General features: G+C 44.4%; 1 protein-coding gene and 2 long non-coding RNA genes across 3 annotated transcripts; 1 reads left to right on the top strand and 2 right to left on the bottom strand.

Moving 5' to 3' along the window:
• Positions 1–864: 864 nt before the first annotated feature.
• Positions 865–25,594, bottom strand: LOC307046843. Its single transcript, XR_013810247.1, has 2 exons — positions 25,391–25,594; positions 865–1,479 (listed from the first exon to the last, which is right to left on the bottom strand). It is a non-coding gene; the product is annotated as an uncharacterized lncRNA (long non-coding RNA).
• LOC307046842 lies at positions 21,192–22,502 on the bottom strand. Its single transcript, XR_013810246.1, has 2 exons — positions 22,374–22,502; positions 21,192–22,229 (listed from the first exon to the last, which is right to left on the bottom strand). It is a non-coding gene; the product is annotated as an uncharacterized lncRNA (long non-coding RNA).
• Positions 22,126–24,268, top strand: LOC307046841 (general transcription factor II-I repeat domain-containing protein 2A-like). The gene is made up of 2 exons (XM_079693496.1): positions 22,126–23,980; positions 24,150–24,268. The coding sequence occupies exon 1, from the start codon at positions 22,136–22,138 to the stop codon at positions 23,972–23,974; it is 1,839 nt and encodes a 612-aa protein (XP_079549622.1). The 5' UTR covers positions 22,126–22,135; the 3' UTR covers positions 23,975–23,980; positions 24,150–24,268.
• Positions 25,595–25,659: the final 65 nt, after the last annotated feature.

Genomic DNA, 25,659 nt, shown 5'->3' with positions numbered 1-25,659 from the left:
CAGTTCTCCCTTGAAAAATAGATCATTGATCTCAATGGGATTTTACCTGGATAAATAAAGGTGTTGAATTGAATGTCGAGCATTAACTGCAAGTCACTCAAATGCATAAACTGGAGAATAATTATGTTACAAGTGTTACAGAAAACATATCCAAGTGTAACAAACATCCAGTATTAACCTTACTGTTTTTTACTAACAGTAACCAACTAATAATTTTCATAAAGTGCATATTTATTCCAAACTCACAATATATATATATATATATATATATATATATATATATATATATATATATATATATATATATATATATGTAATAAAACATAATGCACAATGCTACACAGTATCCAAACTCTTTAGGCACTGGTCAGAGGCATTCATGTAAAGCAGATCACCAGAATCCAATACTGGTAAAAACGTTGCAGAGATCAAATGTTTCCTTGTCTGAAAGGAGAAACCTAATTTTAAAACAACATTTTCAGTGTGTGACTTGAAAGATAAGTTCTGATCAATAATAAAACCTATGTGTATGTAGTGACCCTTTCAATGTCAATGTCAGTCCCTTGAACAGTACAAATGTTGGGGAGAAAAGAAGTTAACTTTTTGCCATTTGAGAATATCATGATTTTAGAGTTGTCTGCATTTAATACTAACTTGAGTTGAGATACATGGGATGGAATAACATCAAAGGCAGACTGGTGGAAATCAAGACTTTGCTCTATAGAAGAGGATGAACAATAAATAACAGTATCATCTGCATAAAAATGGAAAGCAGCATTTGAAACATTATTAGAGATTATTTACATATATGGTGAAATTATTGGTCCTAATATGGAACCTTGGTGCACACCCTTTCAAATCAAATCAATCAAATCAAGTTTTATTTATATAGCACATTTATAAACGATTTTTGGTCGAGCCAAAGTGCTGTACAAATAATAAAAATACCCTACAGTAAAGACATTTTACAGCTAATACAACAGCAGTTTGTTCAGAATATCAGTATGACAAGAAAACGACACCCTCTGTCCTTAGACCCTCACATCGTACAAGGAAAAACTTCAAGAGAAAACCCACAGTTTAAAGGGAAAAATGGGAGAAACCTCGGGGAGAGCAACAGAAGAGGGATCCCTCTCCCAGGACGGACAGATGTGCAATAGATGCTGTGTGTAAATCGAAGAGATAATACATTTTACAACATAGGTAATAATAATAATAATAGATTTAATTTGTTAGCGCTTTTACAGGTGCTCAAAGACGCTTTACAGATAATAGTGAAGAAAAAAATAAAAGAGAAGACCGAATGTTAGGAAATGCATGTGTCTATAATAAGAGGATGAATCCACGAAGATGTCAACAATCCTGTGGGAGCCTTCAGGGAGGCAGCACGACGAGACCACGACCCGAAGTCCACGACTTAATCCGGAACTCAGGATAGAGGATCAGGATGCGGGACCACAGCAAGACGATCAGCCTCGACTCAAGATCACATCAAGACACAAAAGAAGTGAATTTGGCTGGGTTAATCGGAACATGAGAATACACAGATTCAGACAGACAGAAGGAAGAACAAGCACTCCCTTTGGAGTGATTTTTTTTAAATATTGAAGTTAAATGCATCAATCTGGTGCACTTTGAGAGCAAAATGAAGAGATATATGGATACCTCTCAACATCCATATGAAACAACTGTAAACAGATTTACTTTGTCTTTATGGATTCGATTGTGGACTTGATTGTGATTGCTGCACATTATCCCTTACTTAATAAATACTTTTTTTGATAATCTATTATATAGAAAAGTATATCATATTGATATATAATATATAATTTCTTGATAATATATAAAATAATCAAGTATAACAATCAAAACGAAATAAGTAGTATTAAGTATTAGGGCTAAGAAAATATTGTACATGTGAAATAGTTGTATGTATTGATTTAAATTGACATGCATCCGCTAAGAAAAATAGTCCGTTGTTACTGTTTGAACTAACGTACCAACGGCACTGAACATATTACATATTACTTACCATATTAAGTTATATACTTCTTACTTTCGATTTCTCTTATTCTTCTCCTCATTCGTCTTTGTTTTTCTTCAAGTTTGTATTGTATTTCTTCAAGTTTTTATCTTGTTGGTCGAATGCACTTAAGCGTCAGCTAAATGCAATGTAATGTAATGATAAAAAAAACCCTCTATACTCTAGATAGCGTGGGTAAATTACCGTACAGCCAATCACAATGCGTGACCTCATTGACGTCATTACGTCGTGACGTCGTACGTCGTGACGTCACTGGTAAGAGACAGACCCCGAACACATCGTGTATCCCGAACACATTGTGTACAGACACCGGCTCTTCCCCAGAGTTTGCCGCTTGGGCCTGATATGAAATCCATTTGAAAGTTTATTAAGCCAGAATTCAATTAGCAAAAAATATAATTCTTCTGTTAAAATGGAAATTGAGATTGTTTCCCTGACTTGAATAAATGATGTCCAACCCTTCAATATAAAACCAGGAAATGACATGCGAGGAAAGTTCCACAGCCGTGTTTTAAGTGTTTCTACTGAAATAACCTTTTCTTAATATTAAGACCAGTGCTTGAATTGGGCCGGTACTCACCGGTACGCAGTAGCGGCACTTCTGATTTTTACCCATGTGGTACCGGCGCTTCTTAATGCCGGTACTCAGCGGCCGGCAATATACGTATATATTGTAAACGCAGCGCACATGTGGGTCTGACTCTGCCTCACAGAGGGTGACTGGCTGTCTACATGACGTGGCCTGCCGACATTGCTACTTTCATACAGATCATACTAATGCCCTCGATTGGAGAGACAGCAAGCGCATTTCGTGGCGGGTGTGTGTTGGTGTATGTGTGGCGCGAGCGAGCGAGAAAGCGCGCGCACCGGTTACGTGTATTGTTGTTAGCATCTGGTGCTAGCTAGCTGCGCTAACTAGAGATGTTAAGATTCACCGATTCGCATCGGTGCACCGGCATAAACGTTCAAGATGCGAGTGCACCGGTTGAAAGAGTGCACATCGGCTACAGTTTGGGTTGAACTCGCGATGCATCGATTGCGTAGCGTCTTTGCATCGGTAAAAAAACGATTCATTCATATAAAATCCCCTTATCTTGTTAACGTTCAGCAGAGACGATCTTTGATATTTGCTTCGCCACTACGGAGAACGAGAGTCTCAGTTATCAACACACACGGAAGTTGAGGAGAAAGAGAAACACAGCGCAGCGAAAAATACCTACAAATCAAACGTTTGGCAACACTTCGGATTGTTCAAGAAAGACGGTGTAATAGTCATTTATGCTATATAGTTGACCGCAGGTCATGGAGAGTAATAAGGTATCCGTAGACCTTTGTATGAGGTATCTTTATTACTTAACAGGTCTACAGCCATGATACATAGATCCGTCCTAGATGCGGACTTGCATACACACAGTATCACTCCGCAGCCGCACCCCATCAGTAACGTCCTGATGGTATATGTGCGCGGCACTATTACTACAGACGGTCAACTTGAAAAATCACTCGCAAATTGTTAACGATGCCGAGCCGCTTTAAAGTACACAAGTAGTACGAGGAACTTAGCGACGCACATAAAGAGGCGACATGGGGTCTGCGGCTGAAAAGAGAAACCTGAAAGTGAGACATATGAGTTAAATCACTCAGTGAGGTGTTCTGTCAGAGAGAGGTGTTTAGCTTACAGCAGCCTGTGACGGCCAATAATAATTTAAATGTCTTCCTTACTGTAAGCAGTTATGAAATACCTGTTTGTGAAAGGTTATTTGTTTTCTTTATTGTTCAGATAGAAACCAATGCTTTCTGCTCACTGGTGTGTTAGCCTCTGAGTGTTAAGCACATCAGGCTGGCAGCTGTATGGGCATTGCTCTATGGTAGCTGTTATTTGCACATTGTTAATCATGAGCAATGCATCCTTACATTGTTTAACTGTGAGGTGTTATACAATTGTACTCTGGAGAGCTTTTAAAGGTAAAAAAATAAACGGCATGATGGGATGTGCAGTACCAAATATGTAAAGCACTTTTTTGTTAATGTATGATTTGCTGCATATAAGGAATAAAACAAAAATCCTCTGTCGTACCATATTGAAGTATCATTATTTTTGCATCGTGTTGAATCGCATCGTATCGCCCCGAATCGCATAATGTTGAATCAAATCGTATCGAACTGTATCGCAACAGGGGTGAATCGTATCGTATCGCATCGCCTGGTGTTTCAAAGGTATCGTTAATGTATCGTATCGTGGTAACGTATCGAGATGCGCATCGCATCGCCCTCAGTGATGGAGATGCACATCCCTAGCGCTAACGGATATAAGGAGCTGTTTCAACAACAAGGTGGAGGGAGAGTCCTTTGCTGTCAGACTGAGAGGCTGATAACTACAGCTCTGGTGAGGTAAATTACTCTCTGAGTCTTTAGATAGTTAACTTAGTTTAAGTTATCTCAGTGGGTCTCAAACGGTTCGGTCACCATTTATGTAAACACATATATCCATTTGAGGGGGTAGTGATTAGTAAAATATGCATGAATAATACAAACAAAATGTTAACTAGGTGAAAAAAGGTAAGATAAACTTGTTGAGAGCTAAAACTAGTCTTTGCTGTTGCCTCAAAGGGGAGCAGGGGGGAGAGGAGGGAGACAGGAGAGGCCGATTCAGGAGCCCAGACACACTCACAACTATAAATGAACCAAAAACAAATAAATAAACAAGTTTCAATGTTTTTTCATATTGGATATTGTATGTTATTGGTTATGGCCATGTACTTATGATTTTATGATTATTTAAATGTATACATTTTTGTTTCATATGGGTGTAGTCTCTTTATTTCCCCCTCAAAATGCACCAGATTGATGCATTTAAGTCCAACATTAAAAAAAAAATCTTACCGGGGGAGCATGCCCCCGGACCCCCCTATAGGATTTGAGGCCCGGCCCCACTGTTCCCAAATAGATTTGCAATTTTTTTAAATAGTAACCCATCTCTATATGTTTCTTTTTGGGTAGTAGATTTAAACTAGAGGGCTATCACTTTGTGCAGCAACGCTATTGACAAATAAATCCAGCAAAATGGCACAAAAAACTGGTAGTGGCCTCAGGGACGAGGAGTCATTTAACCAGCCAGTAGGAGTCAAGCTTTACTTTCTTTTATATCCATAAAGAAAAAGTAAATCTGTTTACAGTTGTTTCATTATGGATGTTGAGAGGTATCCATATATCTCTTCATTTTGCTCTCAAAGTGCACCAGATTGATGCATCTAACTTCAATATTTTAAAAAAAATGTTCCCGGGGGAGCATGCCCCCGGACCCCCCTAGACTAGAGGGTGTCAGGTCCACTCCCCACTTATAAAAATAGCACTTTACCACTGCACCCCCTCTAATCTCAGATGCACCCTGAGTCATTTTGTTTAAGTACAGTGAGCCTTTCTAAAATATACAGTCAAGAGACAAACCCACCAGCATTATAGGATATACTATGACTTTGTGCCAAATACTTGTTGCTGATTTAGAGTACTGGCACCTTTTTTATTCCAATTCAAGCACTGATTAAGACACACACTTTCCAACAACATACTGTAGGTTCCTGCTTTCGAACGTGGCAACAAGTATGTATATGGAAACAATATACAATAATAATATTAATTATATATTCAACATTTTCCTCAGATCATGTTTGTGTATGTGCTGAATATGCATGAACAGAAAAACTTGCTTGGAATTCCAAACAGATCACACCCTTTTCTTTTTGCATCTTTTCATATGTCTTCCCTCCCTCTTGTTTTCTTTCCGCCTCTCCCTCCCTTCTTCTTTTTGTTCAGTTTAGTGATTACATTATTATTTTAACTTTTTGTTTCTCTCATGCTGTTCCCTGTTACCTATCTGTGTCCTTTTAATGTTTGCAAACCAATTACATCTGTTGGTGACCCTACCCCTATATCCTACCCCCACACCCTACACCCTAACCCCTGACACCCTAACCCTAGACCCTAACCTCTGACACCCTAACCCTACACCTTACCTCTACACACTTCTACTAGAGGGGAATAGGAGTGGGTTATCAAGCATATTCACACACATCCAGGAAGACATTTTTTGGGTTTAACATACTTACGGGTAAGGACAGCCCCTATGCTTTACCGAGCTAAACCAGTTTTCTGAAGCGGTTTGCAGAGCACTCACACCTTGAAGACACTCTAGAAGTTACTTTACATCTTTATTGGCAGATAGACTTGACCCAGTTTTCATGAAAAAGTAGAAGCTACATTTTTTTCTCTTTCGGAGCAGATTAAGGATTTTTGTCCTTGGAGGCTTAAAAAAATGAGTTAATAATAATAATAAAACATTTATATTGTATAGCGCTTTTCCTGGTGCTCAAAGCGCAGTTTAACGTTTATTCTTGACCTTAGAGAAAGCATGGAAGATATATTATTTAAGTGGGCATCTCTACCTGCAGGTATTATTATTTGATATAATAGGAGTCTTAAAAGCTGCTGAATGGTCCATAAGGTGTTTCGTTAAAATGCTTTGTACACTTTTCTGGGTGCATCCCAAAATTCCGCCCCAAAATAAAATCTTACACTAACAAACAACAAATAAAGACATGATTTAGTATAGTTGTGTTTGTTAATCTCAGGCCTGCTTGTGTGTTTTTAATTGCTACATGGCAAGTATTCAAAAGACACTTTTGGATTTACATTAAGTTGAAGTTAAATGTAATGTATAAAAGTATCAAACCTTCATTACAAATATAGGCCTTTTTAAATGGCCAAAAATCATATCAATTTGAAGGTTTGGTAAACCAAAAAATGTAATTCTTCTGTTAAAATAGAAATGAAACATGTTCCTCTGTGACTTGAACCAGGAAATGACATGCTGGGTAAGTTCCACAGCCGTGCTTTCAATGGTTCTACTGGAATAACCTTTGTTATCATTATACACACACTTCCCAACAGCACAACTTCCTGGTTTCGGATATGTTACATGGAAATAAAAGAATGATAATACAAATAATAATATATTAAACATTTCCCTCGGATGTGCATTTGTTTTATCTCTTACCTCCCTTTTGTTCCTTTTTAATTTAGTTGTTGCCTTTTTATTTTAACATTTCTGATGCTGTCCCCTGTTAGCTATCTGTGTACTTTTAATGCTTTGCCAACCAATGACATCTGTTGTTGACTTTATAATGTATTTTTCAGTCCAAATTAACCAGAAAAAAGATATACAAATAACAAAAAAGTAAATCCATAAATGTTCATGGCAGTAGTTGGTGTACTATTTATTGAATTCATTTTATTGTGCATACTTTATGAAAAATAATAAAACAAAATCAAAAGGGAACATTATTGAGAAAGGTGCAAGGAAAAATGAAGGAGCTAGGGTGTCTATAGTGTTACAATATGAAGCGTATTTGTCACAATGGCTACCTATCGGGAGAACTTTAACCTGAACGATTAAGTTCATTTTGTCTATTGGCAGCAGAAAAACATTAGAAAAGTCCCTAACGGTAAACGCGTCTCACGTCAGCCATGTGAGAATGTTTTACAGTAGATGCTTTCAGAGATAGCAAGAGCTGACGTTGGGCATGAAACCAAGAAATACCTTCTATTACACACAAAGTAAGAAAGAGAGGAAGGAAAAGTTCAAAGGGCATTTGAAAAAACGATCCGAAGAGAAGACCAAAGTTTGACATGACCATCTTTTATAATGTTTCTTCTGCAGTTCTATCACTCTACTATTCCCATTCCTCCTGGCATGATGTCAGCTTGACAAAACCATTGTTTGTGAAATGTTTAATCAAATTGCACTTTCATTAAGCGTGCCACCTGTCAAATATTTTAAAACCTGTTGCAGTGGCAAGAATTCATTTGGGTTGCATGCCTGTCTTTTAAGTCCCTGATGGGAATTGTGGGTGTGTCTGAGTGTACGTGGGTGCGTATGTGTGTGTGTGTGTGTGAGTCTTAAAAAATGCCCTCATCACACTTATTGCTAACCACTAAAACCTGCTTGTCCCAACCTTGTGAGTTTGTGCGTGTCTCATTATAGCAAATGTTGTTCTGCGGACACCTACTGAAGCAGGAACTATAGTCATTTAGTTAATTTCACAATTGAACAAATTATCTGTCTGATAATGAGGATATGAACAGGCAAGGGAAAAAGTGGTTGAAGTTCACATAAAGATCACAAATAATCCTCCAAAGTGCTCTCAAAATTTCTGTACAGCTACCACTTTGAAACTGCACAGTCCTTCCACATTTTAATTTGTCATGTTCTCTGTTGGAGAAAATACTGTTGTCTCCTCTTTGGGTTTGTTTTAATGCACTGATATCATGTGTGATTCTGAACTGTGTACGACCTTGCAGCTGCCTCTTTATGATTGGAGGAGGCAGGGCATTTCAGGTTGTTGATCTTTATGAGGAGACAGACACATACTTGTTGTCTCCTACATATCTCATTTGGCGTGAAGGAAGTCCAGAAGACGTCACAGATGACCCATCACAGATGACCCAACGCTTTTCCGACACCCGCGGCTGATATTAGCGCAACCTCGATTGTTGTTATCTCCTGTATTTTGGACTATATAAGCCTGATGTTTTTTCCTGCTCCTTGGAGCAACATGCCCTATGTGTGTGAGTTAACCCATATCCTTTGGATCTGATTTAACTCCGCTCCTTCTTATAAGAATAAACTAGTACCTAATTATTGATTCTCAACCTGTCAAGTCATATTTTCCTAACATTCTCATTATAGTTTATTCTTCAATTTCCTGTATGCATCTTGTTTATAGTATTGTTATAACAGTTATATATTTGCTTGAATTTCATGTTTGCAAAATGTGCTGTGCTTATGCCATTAAACACCAAATCTAATTTCCTATATGTGTTAACCTTTTTTGGGTCTGATTCTGAGGAGGGGGGTGTGAAGGTCTACATGCGTTGAAGGAAGTGGAGGCGGGTGTTGCTGCAGTCAAGTGTGGAAGCCTGAGGACATCTGGTGGATGGAAGGACAATTGCAGAGGAATGATTAAAGGAAGTGGCTGAAGAGTGACACATGGAAGCAGGAAGTGACAATGAAATGAATAACACATCAGTGCAATGTAGTGTCCAATATATTATTCCTATACATTTGCACAACTAATTACTTTGAATACTTCAATTGTAGCCTACTTCTCTCATGCTGTATTATCGGAGGACTTGTGAGTCCGTTAAATTGAAAGAATTCTTTGCATAATAATAATAAAAGAAACATAATTATTGTAACGTCCACCCGGACGTGTCGGAATGACGAGTGAAGCGTTCTCAAGTTAAACAGGTTTATTAACAACCAACGGCTCTCATCCGTCCTTTCTCACTCTCTCTCCTCTCGCGCCAACCTCTCACTCACCTGCACGCGCCCACACAAACACACACACACCAAACCCTCTGCTCCCCAACCCCGCCCCTACCTGCTCTCCTCACAGAAGCCTGACACAAACAGTTAACAGAACACTTGAACAATAAATGTAGATCGCTACATTGCCCCCCCCCTTACTAAGTCCCTCGCCCCGAGGGAATGCATAAAAAGTCTCTGAGGTGTCCCGGGGCTCTTCTTGGTCTCTGAGGCCGCCTTGGAGTGAACACAGGCGGCTGCGCTTGCCGGCTTGGAACATCCTGTCCCGGAACAGGGGGTGAGTTTGGGGGTGGGGGTGAATGTGGGGGGTCAGCAGGGGACACAGTCAGTGAATCGGGGGAAGTGACTGTCTGGTTTCTCCTAGACGATGCTGGGGGTCTAGGCCGCGGATGTGCATCGCCTCTGTATGGGGCCAGCCGGTCCCTGTGGAGGGCCACCCGTCTCCCTCTAGGCGGCAGCTGGACCCTATAGACCACCTCTCCCAGCTTTTCCAGCACCTCACAAGGGCCCACCCAGTGACAGTCCAACTTAGGGCACCGGCCCTTCTTTCTTCTTGGACTATACACCCACACCAGGTCCCCGGCCTTGAAGTCCCCCCCTCTAGCCCTCGTGTCATAGTTTCTTTTCTGTCTCATGCCCGCCTTCTGCAGCTGATCGCGGGCAAAGGCATGTGCTGACTCCATTCTATCCTGGAGCCTCCTGGCATATTCCGGTCCCGGAGGAACCGCTGGTGTGTCGGGGGGTCGGCCAAAAGCCATTTCTGCTGGTGTCCGCAGCTCTCGCCCCAGCATGAGCAGGGCCGGTGTGCATGAGGTGGACTCCTGCACAGCCGATCTGTAGGCCCAAAGAACAAGAGGGAGGTGCATGTCCCAATCACGCTGATGCTCCGCGGTGAGGATAGCGAGTTGTTTTCCCAGAGTCCTATTGAACCGTTCGACCAGTCCGTCACTCTGCGGGTGCAGAGGAGTAGTCCGCGTCTTTTGCATGCCCAGCCGGTCACACATAGCGGCGAACACCCTCGACTCAAAGTTTCTTCCTTGGTCGCTGTGAATGACCTCGGCCGCTCCAAATCTGGCAAACATGCCCTCCACCAGGGCACCTGCAACGGTCACCGCCTCCTGGTCTGGTATAGCATACGCCTCTGGCCATTTTGTAAAATAGTCCATGGCGGCCAGGACGTAACGGTTCCCCTTCTCTGTGCACGGGAATGGGCCCATTATGTCCACCGCCACCCTCTCCATCGGGGCCCCCACCGCTAGCTGCTGAAGCTGGGCACGTGACTGATCAGTGGGACCTTTGTACGCCGTACAAAGGTCGCAGCGGCGGCAGAAGTCCTCAACATCTCTCCTGAGCTGGCCCCAGTAACAGCTTTGGCGGAGTCGACGCAAGGTTTTGGAGACCCCAAAGTGTCCTGCCCCAGTAGTTCCATGGGAGGCCTTAAGCACTTCTTCCCTCAGCGCCCTGGGGACCACCACCTGCCACCTCTCCTCCCCCGTTGCAGGCTCTTTCCAGGCTCTCTGCAGCACTCCATCCTTCGTCCGGAGAGCCTCAAACTTTGCAACCAGTCCTTTGGTGGCAAGCGAGCACCCAGCAACTTCATTCCACAGTGGCTTTTGTCCTGACTCCACCCACCTCAGCACTGGCTGTAGGTCAGCATCCTCTTCCTGCCGCGCTCTCCATTCGGGTGAGTCGATGATCCGTGCACCTCTGCAGACCGGCTCGGCTGGTTTATGCCTGTGGTCTCGCTCCTCCTCTGCACAGAGCTCCTTTTCTTGGTCCTCTCTCTTTTCACAGTACCGACAGCCGCTGGGAGCACAGGGGCGCCGGGACAGGGCGTCAGCGTTGGTATGGCGAACCCCCGCCCTGTGCTCCACTGTGAAGACGTACGGCGCCAGTCCTTCTAGCCAGCGTGCAATCTGTCCCTCGGGCTCCTTGAAGGACATCAGCCACTGGAGGGCTGCGTGGTCAGTCCTCACTGTGAAGGACAGGCCACACAGGTAGTACCTGAAATGGCTGATTGCTCTCACAATTGCCAGCAACTCTCTGCGTGTCACACAATAGCGCCGTTCAGCTTTGTTGAAGGTTTTGCTGAAATACGCCACCACTTTTTCCCCCCCAGGCCCCACCTGGCTCAACACCGCCCCCATCCCGACGTCACTGGCGTCCGTATCCAGGACGAACGGTAGGCTGAGGTCTGGGGGAGTGAGGATGGGAGACTCCGTCAAGGCCTTCTTTAAAGAGCTGAAGGCCAGCTCACACTCTGGAGTCCAAGCAAAATCACAGTCTTTCTGTTGCAGGCGGAACAGGGGTGCAGCTATGCAAGAGAAGCCACGCACGAACCGCCTGTAGTACGACGCTAACCCAATGAAGCTCTTCAGCTCCCGCAGATTGATGGGGGCTGGCCAGTCCTTTACTGCCCGCACCTTCTCCTCCAGCGTGCTGATGCCCTCTCCTCCGACTCGGTGCCCCAGGAACTCCAACTCTCTCCTCAAGAAACAGCACTTGTCGGGGTGGAGCTTCAACCCCGCTGCTGCTATCCTCTGTAGAACCCGCCGCAGGGCTCCTAAAGCCGCCTGGAAGGAGCTACCATGGACCAGGATATCGTCCAGGTAGACCAGGCACTCCTGTCGGGGAACGTCAGCGAGCACCCTTTCCATCAGCCGCTCAAACGTGGCCGGAGCGTTGCACAGGCCGAAGGAGAGGACTCGAAACTGCCACAGCCCCCTCCCAGTGCAAAAAGCTGTCTTTGGTCTGGCTTCTGGGCTGAGGGGAACTTGCCAATACCCGCTGCGCAGGTCTAAAGAGGAGAACCAGGATGAGCCAGACACCAAGTCCAAACACTCATCTATGCGGGGCAGCGGGTATGAGTCTTTCTTGGTCACACTGTTCAGCGGTCTGTAGTCCACACAAAACCTCATCTTTGAACTCATCTTCTTATTGACCATCACAACCCCCGAGGCCCAGGGACTGTCAGAGGGCTCAATAATGCCAGCTGACAGCATCTCATCAATAGCGCTGTCTGCTGCTGTCTGATGGGCCAGGGGAAGGCGGCGGGGGCGTGTCTTGACGGGCCGTGCGTCGCCCGTGTCGATATCGTGCTGCACCAGGTGTGTCAGGCCCACTTCCTCTTCTGTCAGAGCAAAAATGTCCTTAAACTCCCACAGCACTTGCCACAGTTCCTCCCGCTGCTCGGGTTTTAAGTCATCACAGCTGCGTTTCCACACCTCCTTCACTGCCGCCCGTCTGTCCCCCTTTAGAGCTGCAGGTTGTTGTTCCGGGGCCGGGGGCCGTACATCAACTGGAGTACGGGGTGTGGGGTTGGGGCTGGGGTTAGCATTGATGACAGGGGGCATGGCTGCAGGGGGGGGGGTTTGGGGTGGGGGAAGTGTTTCAGTCACTCTTGATGTAGGTGGGTGTGGTGTCGTGGCAAGTGTGGGGTGCACCATTTCAACTGTGGGACCCCCTGGAAAGGCCAGCGTGTTCCTCCCCAGGTCTAGCACACAGCGTGCAACCCGCAGAAAGTCAAGTCCTAATATGCAGGAGTCCTGTACTGCCGCAACCCACACCTTAACAGACACTGACAGCCCCCCCACCTGTATAACCACCACCCCTCTCCCAAGCATAGGGGCTAGCTCACCGGTTACTGTTCGCAGTTTCACCAGAGTGGGTGTCAACCGTGTCCCCGCTGGGACCACGTCCGGTCTCATCAGTGTCGCTGTGGAGCCGGTGTCAACAAGGGCCGTCCATGGGGCCCCTGCCAGGGTGACGGGGACATGGCAGAAATCCCCCGCGTGAGTCCAGCCCACCACCCTCACAGACTCTGCGATGTCGTTTGCTTCTGGGGGAAGCGGAGCCCCGCCCCGTTTCCCTGAATATCAGCATTCATGGGGCACCTTGTGCTAATATGGCCGACCTGGCCGCACCCCCAACACACCAGAGGAACCCGACGAGGACGGTTGCTGCCCTGCGGCGATTGCAGTGCCATAGCACGGATTAGCTCAGTCAACTCAGCCGCCCATGCTGGTTTCTCTTGTCCTGGCTCCTCCTGTCTCACCGTTCTCACAACCGGGCCGCCTCCCCTGTGCGTGCTCTCTGCCGCCCCTCCTACAACCTCTCTCTCCAACGCCAGCTCCAGTGCTTCCTGCAGAGAGCGGGGATGTGCCAGTTGTGTCTGGACGCGCAGCTCCCTGGGGGTTATGGCCCGGATAAACTGGTCCCTAGCCAGCTCGCTCTGCACCTCAGGGGACATGTGGCTGTATGCCCTTCTCGCCAGGGTTTCAATGTCATTAGCCAATATGCGGAGCGGCTCACCCGGCTGTCTCTGTCTGCTTGACAGCTCCGAACGCAGCACCCCAGGCTGGCTGCATTGTCCAAACCGCCGCTTCAGAGCCCCAACCAAGGCCCCATAGTCAGTTCTTTCAGCCGGGCTGAGCAGTAGCAAACAGGATAAAGCTTCATCTGTAATACACAGGGCCAGCTGGAGCGCCTTATTGTCCTCAGACCAGCCCACAGCCCGTGATAACAGTTCAAATTGGGCATGGAAGGCTTCCCAGTCGGCTTTACCGTTGTATTTCGGTGTTTTAACTTGGAGCCGGGCGCCGCCATCATTGTTTACAACCGGCGCCGCGCCACTCCCGGGGGAGGTCCCCGCGCCGACGTGCCGCTTCCCGCCGGCCGAGTCGAAACCGGCAGCAGCATTTAATTCAAGCCATAAATTGTCTTCTGAGTCACGCCATAAGCCATCCATCTCCTCCTTGACTTTCGGACGAGCTCCGGTCCGGTTCATCTGTGCTTCCATTATTTACCGGCCGATGAAGCAGAGCTAACGTTAGCCGAGTCAGTGCTAGCTTCGGCTACCGGCGATTAGCGGATAAAACTCTGTTTTTTTTGTTGTTTTTTTTTACTTCTGACACCAATGTAACGTCCACCCGGACGTGTCGGAATGACGAGTGAAGCGTTCTCAAGTTAAACAGGTTTATTAACAACCAACGGCTCTCATCCGTCCTTTCTCACTCTCTCTCCTCTCGCGCCAACCTCTCACTCACCTGCACGCGCCCACACAGACACACACACACCAAACCCTCTGCTCCCCAACCCCGCCCCTACCTGCTCTCCTCACAGAAGCCTGACACAAACAGTTAACAGAACACTTGAACAATAAATGCAGATCGCTACATTATTATATAAAAACAAAAACAAATTTAAGAGAAACATTTAATAAAAAGTGACAGTGTGAAGGTGTTCCTCATTGCTCAACATGTCCTGTCGTTCCTCTTCTCTCCACTAGGTGCCCTCCTTGTGCTACTCAAGATCAGCTGACCTGCATGCGCTGCTGTTTAGTGAGCCATGCAGTGCACAGTAGCAGCATACTTCATTCACTAGACTAGAGAATATTTGAGTCTGATGTTTGGCTGAGAATTATTTCAATATAAGCATGGAGGCATGTGGTGCAGTGGATTAGTGCTGCATTGGTGTTCGGATCAGGGGAACACAGGTTCAAACCCCACTGCACAGGGGTGGACTGGGACTACAAATCAGCCCGGGACTCTCGACTGGCCCACTTCGGTACCGCCAGCCCACCGCGGTACCGCAAGTAAACACCGCTAGTAAATTGTCGACGGGGGGCGGGGGGGTGACTTACCGCAGAGGTAGACATTAAGGGTAAAATTCCACTGGGTCCTCTGGGCCGGTGGATTTGTATTATTATCACTGGCCCCACCATTGTAACCACTGGCCCGGAGCATTCGTCCAAAAAAAAAATCGACTAATAATGAAGAAAATTAACACATTTGTTGCAATAGTAATTTATGCACTAACTACATTACTACTTGAATCATCAGTTCTTCCTCAATTGTTCATATTTGGTTTATTAAAATAATGATATTGTGGTCATTGTTAAAAAATGTCTGCTATTATTATGAGTATTATTATTTGTATAAAGCGCTTTCTGCCTTCCTGTCATTAGGAGTTAGAAATGTAATGAGTATGTAATTGATTAGATTAGAACCTTCATTATCCTAAACTGCTGGGACATTTCCCTAAAGCCATTACCTTTATATTGTCTACTCTTCACTTACTTGTCAGCATAGGTCGGCATTGATGTACAGAGCCGACAGAAGACCTTGTTTATATTGGCATCATATTGAGAGGTGCAGTAACGCGTCCTAAAACCAGGAAGTAAGCTGCTGGTTCCCTCGACAAAAAGCAATGGGATTTCTCCACAGGGTTTTGGAAAATAGCTGGAAATAAGGTCTGTGGAAAACAAACCTGTTTGATAAATGCACGTTTTGTTCAGCTGGATAATATCCACATGTCTACCCTACTTTTATAATTTTCGAATCATAAATCTAATCGATAGATTATTAAAGGGTTTTAGGACGCGTCACTGCACCACTAGAAGCCAACTCCATCGATCAAGCTGGCCGAAACTTTCTCTCGCTCTTCTTCTCATGCTCCCTGTCACTCTCCTTTAACTCCTCCGGTTACTTTCTTTTATTTGATGATTGTTTTTTGCCCGGCGCTTGGCCGGTTACCGCTGGTATTAAAAACATGTTGGCGAATGGTTAGGTGGCGCAATAGTCTGTAGTGAAGGAGCGCGCTCACCAGTAGCGTGGCGTGTGGAAAAATTTAGGGGAAGCCAATTTTTTTGGAGGGGGGGGGGGTGGTCAATAACGTAACCAGATGAGTGATTTCAGCGCCCGGTAACATTTTACACACATTTGTATCATACAGATGCAGGACTTTTACACGCCTGTTATCTGACCGACAGGTCCGCACGCACTCTCCAGCTGAAACTCTCTCGTCTTATTAATTTAAGCATTTCTTATTAATGTATGCAGTCAAAATCCTCAAGTTTCTGCTTCAAGGAAGCACTCTGTGCAATGGTCTCTTTGTCCCATCCCTGCTCTGTCATTATCCTGTCAAAAGCGATACAGAGCGACCCGCGTCCTTCATGGATGGCCTGTACTGCGCGGCTTTTAAAGTTCCACCTCACAGCAGAACCCCCTGGTACACGCACAGCTCGATCAACTTCAGACAGTAGTGCTGATCTCTTACATGAACGTGAGAAAAAATTGTGGAAGGCATCGAGATTGGCAAAAAACAGTTTGGCTGCTTGAATGTTGTTTGTGCCTTAGCATAACAGAATAGCGCATTGGGGCAGTGTGCTTTCACTAAAGCCTGAACGCCACCGTGCTGTCCGCTCATGCAGACATGAGCTCCGTCATAAGTCTGACAAATCAATTTGTTTGTTGGACTGTAGTTCCCGATGGCTCTCATGACAACTGATGTTACAGCTTTTGCGTCTCTTTCTAAGCCGACATCAAAAAAGCAGAGGAAACGTTCACACACACTGCCTTTTTCATTCACGTATCTGATTATGATAGTGAGTTGGCACTTATTGGAGATGTCTGATGTGTCATCCACTTGTACAGCAATGAAAGGACAAATCTTTATTTCTTTATCAGTCTCATCCTGGATACAACGAGCTATGCTCTCAATGATGTCATTTTGTATGGAGTTTCATCTGCTTTAATTTTTAGTTGCTGCTGTAGCGGAAGTTTAGTGAAGTTATGCTTAATTAAGTATGCCAAATCTCCTCCCTCCATCATGCTTCATTTGCTTGATCATTTCTAACGGCGGTGATGACAGTTACAGTACTACGTAGTAAAACTGATGTCGATGCGATTTGATTGGATTGTGAGGAAAGGGATTTTGCCTCACAATCCAATCAAATCGCCAGCCTCCAGGGGAAGCCGGAGGCGGCCTGCTTCCCTTGGCATGGCCCTGACCAATCACAGATTGGCAGGGGCATGACGTGGGCCTCATCTGATTGGTCAATCCCTCCATTTTTTTTCACCAAGGGAAGCCAGATTTGGCTGGCCTCCTCTCGCAACACTGAATGCAATCTACTGTTTCACCATAACATCTAGAGTGGCGCTGTTTCACTCTTTGTAAAATACTCAATGAGAATGGGAGAGAGACGGAGAGACGGTCCGGCAGGAACACACAGCAAAGGAGAATTACCGAAACAAAACAAAGTGTTTTTATTTATTTATTTAAATTATAACTACAATCAGAAAAAACAGGGGAAGCCTGGCTTCCCTTGGCCTCCGGGAGAAAACGCCACTGGCGCTCACGGGAGCCTGCTCGCGCTGCGCTCCGCAGCAAACAGCTGTTTGCTTTTCACCCAACAACGACAACCGACTCACAAAACGCTATGTTGTAGCGTTGATAAACGAAACAATTTAAGTAAATTGCTAGTCAAAATACCAATACCACAGGACCATTTTTTGAAAGCAATATTTTTAGTGGCCTCAGCGGGCAAAGTACGTTATGCTGGCCCGGGGTGTCTAAATAGTGCTTCCGGGCCAGCGGGCCATTTAATGTCGAGCCCTTCCGGTTACCGGCCGGCCCACATCGTCCATCCGACCGGCCCACTTCAGTACCGGCCCATCGGGATTCGTCCCGAACGTTCCGATGGCCAGTCCGCCCCTGCCACTGCACTGCAGTCAGCATGTCGTTGTGTCCCCGGGCAAGAAACTTCAAAACCAATTGCTCCTGTGGGAATTGTCCACAGTATTGAGTATGTAAGTCACTTTGGATAAAAGCGTCTTAGAAGTAAAGTATTTTTATTTCCAAAATGGTCTGCTTATCACCTAAATCTATTCCAGCGTTGAACTATTTGTCCGCCTCTTATTCAGATCTACTGCTGGTTGACATTTTCCAAACACATTCTTGAAGCTGTTTCGGAGCTGAAAAGAAGCAGAAACAAAACAAATGTTGTTTGCTGCCTGTTTCAAGCCATGGTTCAAAGCACAAGTTTACATCTTTATCAAAGATGTAGAAATTATTCAAGAACGATTAAATTGCACTTTATTTTCCAGGTATGAAGTGATTGTGTGTGTGTGTGTGTGTGTGTGTGTGTGTGTGTGTGTGTGTGTGTGTGTGTGTGTGTGTGTGTGTTACAGTATATAATTTGTACAGCAAGCAATTCAATATCACCTATTAAATCAATACACAGTTAGAATATCAATTAAAGTACTACATTTCATTTTTGAGTGACATCAACCAATGATTTTGGAAATCAACCACTATATATATTATATAGTAATTATGTATTATTGTTCCATACAGTTTCATAGTCATGTTTTAATCACTTTTTTTTATTGGTGTTTTATATTGTTAACTGTGAGTAATAATGTATCTGTTTCTCTTCTATAACTGCAAAAAAAAGAAAAAGTTATTAGGATATCAATATTCACATCGATGACCCTGCAAACTGGCCATAAACGTCCTGGAACTGCTGCTCCACTGGGCTTTCAATACGTCAGTTCTCCGACCTCCATTTGAACACCCCTGACCATCTGGCAATACCAAAGGACATTGACATTCCCAACAACAACAAAAAAATATTCTTCTGAAAACTAAAATCTTTTATTCGCCACCACTTTCTGTCCCCTGATCGGAATATGAGCGCGCTAACCAAATGAAATCCTTCTCCTCTTTCACAAATACTACTAATTAAAAAATGTTTTTCAACACTTCTAACCAATCAAAAGTTTAAATTGTATCTATATATTGACCCTGGTAAATGCTCATGTTTTTCAAAATGAATCTCCTAATTTTGAGAGAGAGATTTTGTCATCTCTAAGCCCAAAAGGATGTGACTTAAAACATGATGTCACTTCTCACAACACAATGTCACTACCATGGATGTATAATAAGAACAGTTGTCACTACCCGATCCGCACCCCTACCCGATCCGCATTGCGCATGTGCGAGATGGTCCGCCATATTTGACAACTACATACAGCAACTCAAATAGGCAATTCACACAGTGGCGTTTGGCAAAGCAGAAAAAGAAAACAAAAAAAAACCTGACAATATTAATCTGAACGAGAGAGATGATCTTTTATACAAATATAACCTGGTGTGGGCATTTATTACTCCTTGTGGTACATGCATACTTGTCAACCCTCCCGATTTCATTGCCCTCTCGCGGTTTCCTCCCGGGGTCATATTTCTCCCGCATTTCTCCCGATTTCTGACAAAATCCGATTTACTCAGGACTGTTTCCACTCAGATTTTAATACAGCTACACCATTGTTTGGTTTCCATGGTAACACGTCTCTTTAGTAGCGCGCGCAACTGAACGTCTGAGAGGGTGAGGCAGATAGTCACAGAAAACAGAACAAAAATCAACAACTACTCCACTCTCTGCTCCCTCCTTTCCTGCCCACACATATGCTCCATCAAGGATGGTGCTACAGGCCACAAGGCAGTGCACTTAGAACTACAATAAGCATGTTAATGTTAATCTAACAGCTCCGGCAATCCACTAGCACCCCCCCTCCCCCCATTTTGCATTTTGAAATGCTCAGCATTGACACAGCCTCAATATTACTGTCTCATGTGAACACAGTCACCAGCAACAAGGATCTCATCCACACACAGACTAAAAACAGAACCCTAAATACACACAGGACCAATGAAACGAACGACACAGGTGAGGGGGTAGGAGACAACACAGGGGCACCAGGTGAACACAATGACCAACAATGAAGCTATACAACCCGTAACGGAGGCAGAGATCTATGGGCCCAGAGATCACCTCTGTTACAATCATAAATACACAAACAACAATGAATACTTACAGTTTGTGTACCCAAATCTCCCGCTGGTCCAAACAAAGTAGGAACAGCATCGTTCTTCAGTGCCCTACGCTGTACATATCCGGCAGGAATCGCTGAAAGGTTTGGGAAGCTTTGTTTCGTGAAAGGCTGGCAGAGGGTGCGGCCATAGCTCTGGGCGTGGCTACTGGGTATCCCTACGTAGCGATACCCAGGAAGTAAATGAGAAATCTCCAACGAGGCGTTTTGGGGAGGTATTTTCTGTGTTAGAGTTTTACTCGCTTCATGGTGTACTTTGAGGGTTTTTGACTCTGCAGACCATTTAGATCAGGGGTTCTCAAAGTGCGGCCCGCGGGCCAATGGCGGCCCTCGGAAATGTTTCTGGCGGCCCGCGATAGTTAACCTGTTAAACCCCAAGTACAGTAAAAAAAAATATATATTTTTTTTTATTTTTTTAAAAAAATTTTTTAACAGACATTGCTCCAGATAACAAACCGTACATCAAAACATGTAACAACAAACAACTAAACAAAACGTAACGGGGGAGGGGGGGGGGGGGGGGGGGGTGGATGCAAGGATGACTTCCTAAGACAGCTGATTGTGACATACACAGGACATTACATACACAATACATTATACATTACACAGGAGATGCCATATTGACAGGGTTAGATAGGAGAGCTGCGGACAGTGAACCGCAATCCTCCTGTCTCCCCTCAAAATCCCCCAGCAGAGAAGCTGCACGCTCCATGTTCAGTAGGTCCAGATACTCCCTCAGCCATGAGTCCCTAGTAAAGCAGGCTGGTTTGCGTTCCTTCCAGTTTAATAGGATGAGTCTTTGTGTGGCTAAACAGGCCAATGTCCAGAGCCGATCGGTAGTCCTTGCAGGATTGCCATCTGGCTTGAGACCCAGTAGACATGCAATGGGACATGTAGGGAAATTAACTTTTAAAGATTCAGACAATAAGGATATTACTTCTGACCAAAGTTTTTTTACCGCTGGGCATTCCCAGAGTAGGTGCAACAATGTACCTCGCTTGCCACATTCATGCCAGCATAAATCTCTGTGTTTATTGTCCATCTTGGATTTTGTAACAGGGGTGATGTAAGCTCTATTGAGAATTTTGAACTGTATGATCCTGAATCTTACACATTTAGAAGAGAACATAGCTGACTGCCAAATGGAGTTCCATTGCAAAGCAGACAGAGAGATATTCAAGGTATGCTCCCAGGACAGTTGGACAGGAGAATAGGTATTCGGGGCAGCCCTAGATAATAATTTATAAATGTTAGAGACCACACCTGATGATATGATTGCTTTCTTGAGGCGCTGGTCCTCTTCCATACATGAAGCAGGCATGGCTTATTTATTGATGGTCCATCAATCCATTTTTGTGCAAAAATCGGAGAAACTAAATGATAGCATTATGGTAGCCACCGGAGGCTAGCGCAGCTTCCGGTTCCTCTACGCGTCACTCTCACTCCTTATTTGGTAACCTGAATCTCGCAAATCTCGCAAATCTCGCGAGTTGCAGTTAAGCGGAAAATCTGTTGTAAGTTATCAGAAACGGGAGTTAGCTAGCGATTTTAGCTAGTCACTGTCTGTAGATAACCCAACTTTGTGTCCTCTGAGACTGAAGGAGATGTTGCATTGTTTTTGTTGCCTTCGTTGTAGTTTTATGTGTATTTTGGATTTAATTTAGGTTAACTTCCAGTTCCGTTTGCATGCTTTTATTTTGAAGGCGAGATAACGTGTTTGACAGGAAGTTGTGGTGGCATCGGAGACAACTTGACAGATAAAGTAGTGTCTGCTATGTAACGGCAGAGAAAGAGTGTGTGTGTTTGCGTGTGTGGTTAAGTATATGAACGCACACAAAAGTCCGGTTATACAATAATAAAACAACAAGCTGTCTCTCCCAACGTCCACACTCAGGCACACTGTTATTTCCACTGAATACCCCCAGCGCGAGCATCCCCAAACTCACTCCCTGATTGGATGCACGTCCCAAAGGCGGCAAAGTGTTCACGTGAACAGCGGAAACAAAATTTGTTGGAAGTTTTCGTTGTGTAAGCGAGATGGAGGAGCCAGGGCCGTCGCGTAAAAAACGTTTTGTCAGTGAGGAGAAAAGGAAGTTCCAGGAGAAATGGAGCAACGCTTACTTCGTTTTACCTCAGGGGTCGGATAAAGTGATATGCCTCATCTGCAAGCAGGTGAATGCAATGCTCAAGGAGTATAACATAAAACGCCATTATGATACCAATCATAAAATGTATGACAAGTTCATGGGCAAGGAGCGCAGAACTAAACTTGAACAACTTCAAAGAGGTTTAACTGCCCAGCAGTCAGTTTTCACAAATCTTGCAAAATCCGGTGAAGCTGTAACACAGGCTAGCTATGTGGTAGCTCACGAAATTGCCAGGCGGAGCAAGCCGTTCAGTGATGGAGAATTCGTGCGAGACTGCATTTTGAAAGTGGCTGACATTGTATGCCCTGAACAAAAGTCAAAGTTCCGTGACATAAGTTTATCGAATGACACAGTGACACGACGAATCGAAGATCTGGCCAATGATCTCAAAGAGCAATTGGGACTACGTGTGGAAGGCCTAGGCAAGGGGTCCTTTTCTATAGCACTGGATGAGAGTACAGACATTTCTGATACTGCACAACTGCTGATTTTCATTCGAACGGTCACGGAGGACTTTGAAATAGGCGAGGAACTGCTAAGCATGGAGAGTATCAAAGACAGAACAAGGGGAATCGACATTTGTGATGCTGTGTGTCGTAGTCTCGATGCATACAATGTGGAGCTGACATCCATGGTCGGTGTCACAACAGATGGAGCGCCAGCCATGGTCGGGAGAAAGGCGGGCGCTGTCTCTTTGCTCAGCGACAAAGTGGCCAATAACGGAGGTGAGAACCTAATCAAATATCACTGCATAATTCACCAAGAAGCCCTTGCTGCTCATACGCTTGAAATGAAACATGTCATGGACATTGTTGCCAAGACAGTGAATTTCATAAAGTCCAGAGGTCTGAATCACCGTCAATTCAAAACTTTTTTGGTGCAATCAGAGGCTGAATTTGGTGACGTCATATACTTCACTGCTGTCAGGTGGCTGAGCAGAGGTGCCACACTGAAGCGTTTTTTTAATTTGAGGAAAGAAATCGCTGAGTTCATGCAATCAAAAGGACAAGATCTGCCACAGTTAAGTGACACTGAATGGCTTTGTGACCTAGCGTTCCTTGTTGACCTGAACACCTTTCTCAGCGATCTCAATGTGAAGCTGCAGGGCCATGGGAAGCTCATTTCCACATTGTTTGAAAGCGTCAAAGCTTTCCAGCGAAAACTTCAACTAGTGCAGGGACAGCTCAGAGAGGGGGATCTAACCCATTTCCCCGCCTGCAAGGTGCTCGCAGGTGAATGTGACGTTTTACATCACCTGTGTTCAGACAAGAACCACAACCTCATGGAAAAACTCCAAGAGGAATTCCACCACCGCTTCTCGGACTTCAGTGACCACGAGAAGTCATTCAACCTATTCCAAGATCCCTTCACATGTGCACCCGAAGAAGAGCCTGCAGAAATGCAGTTCGAGCTCATCGACCTGCAGGAGAGCTCTGAGGCCAGAGCAGCATATCGAGACAAGAATCTCATCGAGTTCTACAAAGGACTTTCCCCATCTACGTACCCTGCACTTCGCCAACATGCCATCAGAATGGCCTCTCTGTTCGGAAGCACATACATTTGTGAGAAAACCTTCTCCACCATGGCCATCAACAAATCCCAGCTGAGATCCAGGCTGACGGATGCCCATCTACATGCTGTCCTTCGTATAGCAACAACGGAGATGGAACCGGACATCAAAGGAATAGTAGCCAACAGACGACAGCACCATAAATCCCATTCAAAGTAGGAAAAGGTATGTTGATGACAGGCAATAATAGCCGATTTGTGTTACAAATACAACAACAATAATAATAACAATGATGATGATGAATACTGTGTTATTGTGGTCTTTGGTAAGCTTCTATTTTAAAAGTCTCTTTCTCTCCCTCCCCCCTCTCTGTCTCTCTGTATTTGTCTTGCAGAGACTATCCTGTGGTGCTTGAGTAGCTGGAATTGGTTCTGAAACAGGGCCCTGCTGATAAGACAGGAAATCCACAGCATATCACTAACTCCAGCGCAATACTCTCTGTGTGTGTATGTGTGTGTGTGTGTGTGTGTGTGTGTGTGTGTGTGTGTGTGTGTGTGTGTGTGTGTGTGTGTGTGTGTGTGTGTGTGTGTGTATGTGTGTGTGTGTGTGTGCAATAAAGAAAAGATTTGTTTTGGAATTTTGTGTTCCGTTTTTTCTTGGGCGGCCCTCAATCCAATATTGGGTACCTAAATTGGCCCTCACTCATCAAAACTTTGAGAACCCCTGATTTAGATGCATAAAAACCTTCATAACACACAAGTGGACGGGTAATAACCGGAAAAGCATGACATGGGACCTTTAAGTTAGATCGGGAAGACTATCTATAGATTCATTCATTCGCTCATTATAGGCGTCCAATTTTAACCAATTACATTTTACTACAATCTCCAACAGGCAATCATTGTGCTGCAGTCAAACTTTAAAATTGTTCTCCTCTCTCCTGCAGTCAGCTGTGATTTCAGGCCCGCCTCCACACATTTATTGTCCCAAGAATTGGTCTGAGAGTAATCTTCAGCTATAGGATATTTAAGTATGTTTACAAACACTCAAACAAATACTCAAACAAGATAAACATGGGAACTTCCAGAGGGTACTTGAGTAGCGGGAAAGTCATAAAGAGATAACAGTAAGCCCTTCAGAAGATGAATGCACGCAATATCGTCCTCCAAGGGTTTTTAAAGTTCAAATTGGGGTCAATAGACCCATAGTTTTGGTTTTACTAATCCAATCATCTTCGTTATGGCAAAACATATAATAATCTAACTTTCAATATTTGATATTCAGGATTTTTTTAAGTTCTTGAAATGTTAAACGTATCTTTCCTTGCATTGGATAAACAATTTACGAACTGTAAAAACAAAATATTTGTTCTTATTGGTAAAAGTGCTTCAGACCTCTCGTAAATGTAATGTATATCTGAGAGAAGTAAGAAGAAATTAGGTACAAACAAAATAAGGACAAGGTAAAAATTAAATTAAATTAAAAGTGTTCTCTTAACTGCTTACCACCTGAGGCCAATGTCTTTTTTTGTTTGCTTCTGAAAGAGGGCCATCACGATAACATTGGTTCTCATTCATAACACTCCGTTCGATGTCTCACTATGGTTTGATTTTTTTCTTCAAGCTAGTAACATACCTGTTGCTAGGTTTTCTTCCCTCCACACTGACACCACGGTAGCGAGGACGTTCTTTTTTCTCTCTCACACCAGAAGAGACAGAGATAAAAACAAAAGGTATTAACGCACCAGTTAATATTCTTTAAAGAATAAAATCTACGCCGTCGCTTTTTCCTTTCGGATTAACGACAAGGTTGGATTTTTTTCTCGGTAACGTACCTGTTACTAGCGTGTCCACTCCACGCCGACACCCCGGCGAACAAAGATGGACCCTTCTCTCCCTCACACC

This window comes from Notothenia rossii, assembly GCF_949606895.1.
Source record: "Notothenia rossii genome assembly, chromosome: 7".
Lineage (NCBI taxonomy): Eukaryota > Metazoa > Chordata > Actinopteri > Perciformes > Nototheniidae > Notothenia > Notothenia rossii.
The sequence above is the reverse complement of the archived record's forward strand: the minus strand, read 5'-3'. Positions and strand labels throughout refer to the sequence as shown.

Excerpts from the sequence above, each read along its gene's own strand:
- LOC307046841 (XM_079693496.1), top strand. The coding sequence starts at position 22,136 with ATGGAGGAGCCAGGGCCGTCGCGTAAAAAACGTTTTGTCAGTGAGGAG.